Genomic DNA, 5,242 nt, shown 5'->3' with positions numbered 1-5,242 from the left:
CAATGTTAGGAGGCAGAAGCTATGGTTCCTCCTGCTAGCCTGAAGTCTGCCTTGTTTTGTCCTCATTTTAAAAATGCTATAATAAAAAACATTTTAAAAAATATTAAAAAGGAAATTTTGTTACAAATACTCATTAACTATATTATCTATTTTATATGTGGCCCAAGACCATTCCTCTTCACTCAAAAAAGGGAAGGGGAAAATGAAAAGATAGATTGCAGGTTGGATATACCTATGAACAAAGATCAAAAGTTTAGTGAGCTTCAGAATCATTTGGAAGGCTTCTTAAAACAAATATCAACTCTGGCCCCAGAGTTTCTGATTCCCTTGTGTTGGGGTGAGGCCTGAGATCCCAAGTGTCTTGGGATCTGCTGGCCCAGGACAGCTCTTCAAAAACCATGGTCCTTGAGAGTGGTAAATTTGCACAGCCACTCCTCTTTGGCCTCTTGCCTGAGGTCTGGGCATGACTTATGTATAAGGTGAGGAGAGGGAAGTCTTGCGTTCAGTGGCTGCAGTTCTGAAGGTGGGTTTGGTTGCAAGAGAAAAGTGCTCCATTGTAAGCAAAACAAAATTTGTCAGAAGGATGCTAGGGAGTCTCTCTGAATGCAAGCCAAGTCGAACACTTGAGGCCTGAGGCGTGCAGGGCAGCAGGTGGAATTCATGTGCCTGCTGTCTAGGGGAACACAAGTCAGGTGACTCAAATTCTAAACACTGATAAGAGGTCATGTGATGTGCTCCCAGGAAGGACTTTCCTGCCTCTTCCTACTCCGTGTAGAAGCACAACAGAGATGTAGGTGATGGAGCAGAGGCAGGAGAAGGTCAGGTAAGCCAACAGGGCCCTTTCAGCCCCCACTGCTCTGCTCAGAGCAGCCTCTAGCACACAAAGGGCCCATAGCTGTGACCTTGACCCGGATTCTTATTCTCACTGAACCTCAGTTGCCCTGGCTGTAAAATGAAGGATTGGAGGTGGAGCTTCATCACGTGGTTGTTGTTTTTCAAAGTAGGCCTGCGTCAGAATTGCAGGGGATGCTTGACAACAGAGACCCACAGGTGTCCCAGCACGCTAGTGAATGGTTAGCAATATGCCTTCCAAACCAGAGTAGAACAGAGCCAAACCAACCCCTGATTACTAGTGTTTGCCCAGTTTCTGTGGTGTAAATAAATACACCCACCAACGTCAAGTTCAAACTAACAATGCCAAGTCACTGAACTTCACTCTGGAAGAGAGGACCCTGCCCACCTGCTGACTCAGCACCTCCAAGGGAGGCCTGGGAACCTGCATCCTTCCCAAGGTGATTCTGGTGAATACAATCTCAGAGCTTCTCCATCAGAGAGGTTTCCTTTGGGTTCCTCCATTCTAATGATGTTTGGGTTCCCACCCTGGCTCTGGAGCCAGGAACTGCTTCCTCGCCTTGAGGGAATTACAGCCGTTGCCCGGTGATTTAGGGTGGGTTAGCACCAGCTCTCTGCACTCCATGGCCAGATACCTTCACCCCGCGCTCTGCCAGTGCCCAGTGCCTCGGTCAGTCCTGGAGGCAAAGTAGCATCTCAGTGCGCACATCTCCAGACACGGGATGTGTGTGGGACAGAGTTCCAGCTCGGGGTCCTGAGATCTTGCCCATTTCCCATCCCTCCGGGCGGCATTCCAGCGGCTCTCATCATGACTTCTAATCTGTTATCTCCTTCCGGGGAGAAACAGCCTGTCTGCCTCTTGGCTACTTTTGTGCAGGTTTCATGGGTGGAGGACAGAGTGGACAGTGCATTTTTGTCTTGAGGTGTGCTGAAGACATTATGGGCCCATGAAAGACCCACTGGCACAGGGCAGGGCTGCCAGGGAAGCTGGGAGGATGGGCAAACTGCCGGCAGGATTGGCCTTTCTTTCAGGAGGCTATTCTTTCATTTCTACTTTGAAGTTGGGTTGGAAATGTGGTTTAGTTTTTTTTTGGTACTGGGGATCGAACTTGGGACCTTAAGCTTGCCTGCAGGTGGTGGAACCACTGAGCTAAATCCCTGGCCCCTTTTTTGGGTTTTTAAGACAAGCTTTTGTGAGTAGTCCAGGCCATCCTCTAACTCCCGATCCTCCTGCCTCTGCCTTCCTAGTGCTGGAATTACAGTTGTGCACCACCATGCTCTGTGGAAATTTCGTTTTGAACTGGAGTTATCTCTGACTTTCCCTCATTCTGGAAGGCAGTGAGTGGATCTCAAAGTATGGTTTCCAGATCAGTAGCAGCCTTAGGTACTTGTTAGAAAAGCCAATCCTCTGGCTCAGAATGTCTGTGCTCCTTACAGCAACTGCCTGAACCCCCGTGATTCCTTGATTCCTGGCTCACTGTGGGGGTTAAGTACTCCTTCCTCCAGACAACCCTTTCTGCAGCTGCTGGCCATGGGTCATGGGCCATGGGCCATGTCCTTGTGTCTTCCCAGGCTCTTCCCATGAGGACGTCTGGGAGGAGGACAGGGTCCATGAATCCGCCCCCGCCTTAGAGAAGCCCAGCCCAGTGTGGGAACCTAACGTAGCACATGAGCACCTCAACCGCTAACTGTTCTCACTGCTCCTTGTGCATGGCTGTCTGCTCATCTCTTCAAGCTCAGGGTTTCATGGCTCATCCTACGTTATGGGCAGGCCCACTCTCCTGCCATTGCACCTGTGCTGTCTTCCCAGAGCGTGACTCGGTTATACCGGGTGCTCGGGCTCCTGTGCTGTGCCTCGTCCCATTGGCCTCAGCCAGCCTCCTCTGAGCCTGGTGGGTGGGATCCAAGCCCTAGGACAAGACCCATGTGGGCGGTGCTCAGAGTCCCTCAAGTCCTCCCCACATGCAGATTGTGATCATTGCAGAAAGCTGAGCTTTCTTTCGGTGACCATGTAGGGTACACTGGGGAAGCTGGATTTGGAGCTGCAGCAACAGTTGATGCTGGACCAGGCTGAGTCCAGTGTAAACTTGAAGCTTTTCCTCCACTTTGGGCTGAATTTGTTCTTCCTGAAGTGATTTTTGAAACTGGTGGATCAGGAGGAAGCCAGGGGTGGGGGGAGTGGGACAGGAGTCAGGCTGCTGGGGACCTTTGCCTGAATCAGCTCTGGACTGTTTCCGAGGCTCCTACCTGGGTTTAGGTGGGATAAGCTTAATGTGACAGTGGCTCTGAGTGTCCGCCAGTCGCCTTGCCTGTGTATCTACCAGGCTTCTCATGAGTATCTGAGAGCGTCGCCCTTCATCTCACTGGCTGTGATGCCAGACAGGTGACGTCAGCCACCTGACCTCCATTTTCCTTGTCTGTGTAATGGGAATAATGACTTCTACAAAGCAAAGCAATGCACGTATGCCTCTTGGCACAACTCCTGTGTTAGGCTATTATCACCAGATGCCTGCTCAAGTCACTTAACTTCTCTGTGCTCCAGTTTCTTCACGTGTAATGTGGGGAGGACACCAGAATTTAGAGCTGCGAGATTTAGAGAAGCTGACACCTGTGAATTACTAAGTTCCGCGTGATAATGCCAGCACTCGGAAGGCTGTTTATCTTCAATGTATGCATAAATCTGTGCAAGAATCTCTGAGTTTGGTGAAGTCCCTCTGCTTGTGTGTGTGCGTACATATGTGTGTATGTGCATACACGTGTTTTAACAGCCAGGCTGGCCCCTTCTCTCCAGTGGAGTTTGCTGTTGGCCCAAGCCTAGACTGTTTGAGCCAACTAGGGCCTGTGTTGAGGATGGAATTTCCATTAAGAATTAAGCAAGACAGCACTGGGAAGCCAGACAGACAGAGGGGAGGGGGCCGAAGGGGAGGGTGCTTCAGCTCTGAGCTTCCTCTCTGGCGGCCTCAGTCCTGCACTGCCTTAAAGAGGCCTCTGCTAGCTTTGCCTCGAGTCACAGGCCCTGCCTGGGCTATGGCCCAGAAGGAAGCACGGGGTGTGAGGAGCTGCTCACAGGGTCCTCTGTAAGGAGACCTGGAGTCACTGCGGCCAAGACTAGAGCCATGAGGCGGCCCTCAGGGAACGGAGAGGTGGCCAGTGAGGGTCCAGGCGGCTGGGGCCTATGGGGCGGAGTCCAGGAGTCCAGGAGGCCGTGCTGTGCTGTAGGTATCTGGAGAGGTGTGTGTGTGTGTGCTTGTGTGTGTGTTGAGCTGGGGGCATTTATGTCAAGTGCCTCAAGGGAATTTGTGGCAAACTGTATTATTTCTCTTTTGCCCTGAAATCCAGGCACAGAATTTGGGTTTAGAAATCAAAGACCTTTGAGGCATTTGGCTAACATTGCTGCTATTTATCATCTAAGCCTCATTCCATCTCTGCAAAGAATCCATCTGCCCTGAGCACATCAGGCACATCTTAGCTTTCTAGGGAATTTTACAATTCCTGACCTTATATCATACTTTTGAAACCTTAGGAGCAGGCATAGATGATTGTGATCTCCCTAATGCATTCACAGGAAGACTGAAGCTCAGAGGGGTTAAGGGACTTGCCCAAGGACACACAGCTAGAAAGTAGTGCAGGCAAGAAGCAAAGCCTGGTCCCTCTGAGGGCTAAGATCATTTGACCCAGCAAATCAGCGTGGATTCTGCAAACTGCCCATTCGAGGCAGGCTTTGGTCGCAGTTCACACCCAGCCAAGTGGCTGCCTGGAGACCCCTGTCCTGGCTTTGAGACAACGTTTTCTGAGCCAGGAGCTGGAGTTCCCTCATGCACTGGAGAGTGGGGTCAGGCTGTCTGGGACACACAGAGGCTGGGTCAGTCTCTGAGGCAGAAGCTTGGCCATGGCAGAGTCAGCGTGCACGGATCTGAGGCAGGCGAGTTAACGCCAGACTGTGGCACATCCAAGGCCAGAGCAACAGTTTTAACTCCAACGAAGGAACAGGAATAATAAAAACCAAGAAGCAGAAGGCTGAAATGGGACCTTAGATGGACCTCGTCATAGAGATGGCATCGATCTCCCTGTCCTTGTCACTTGTGAGTGAATTGAGAGTCGGCACTTGAGGAACTCAGGTTAGACCCCGGGGAGAACCTCCTACTGAGGGCCCAGCTTTAGAACAGGTCCCAGGAGCCCAGTGCTCCCTTTCCTAGGTGATCTCCAAGAACAGGTACAGGTCCTCTCGGCCCCAGGGGACTCTGGGAAGGTGGAATGGAATGACCTCTAAGCGTCCTTCCAGTTAAGCTTGTGACAGTCCTGAGCTTTTGGGTAGCAATCATCCTTCTTTTCTGCAGACTTCACTGTGTGTGTGTGTGTGTGTGTGTGTGTGTGTGTGTGTGTGTGTGTG

At 51.1% G+C, this 5,242-nt stretch overlaps 1 protein-coding gene across 1 annotated transcript in view; it reads left to right on the top strand.

The window, feature by feature from the left end:
- Positions 1 to 3,833: 3,833 nt before the first annotated feature.
- Positions 3,834 to 5,242, top strand: part of Insc (INSC spindle orientation adaptor protein) — a 121,902-nt gene continuing 120,493 nt past the window's right edge. The window contains 1 exon segment of the mRNA XM_010615371.3: positions 3,834 to 4,067. Coding sequence (XP_010613673.3) covers positions 3,969 to 4,067 — 99 coding nt within the window. The 5' untranslated portion in view covers positions 3,834 to 3,968.

The sequence above is a fragment of the Fukomys damarensis genome, unplaced genomic scaffold (genome assembly GCF_012274545.1).
Source record: "Fukomys damarensis isolate Sample0158 unplaced genomic scaffold, DMR_v1.0_HiC HiC_scaffold_16, whole genome shotgun sequence".
Classification (NCBI taxonomy): Eukaryota; Metazoa; Chordata; class Mammalia; order Rodentia; family Bathyergidae; genus Fukomys; species Fukomys damarensis.
Note: the sequence above shows the minus strand (reverse complement) of the source record. Positions and strands in the feature narration are given on the sequence as shown.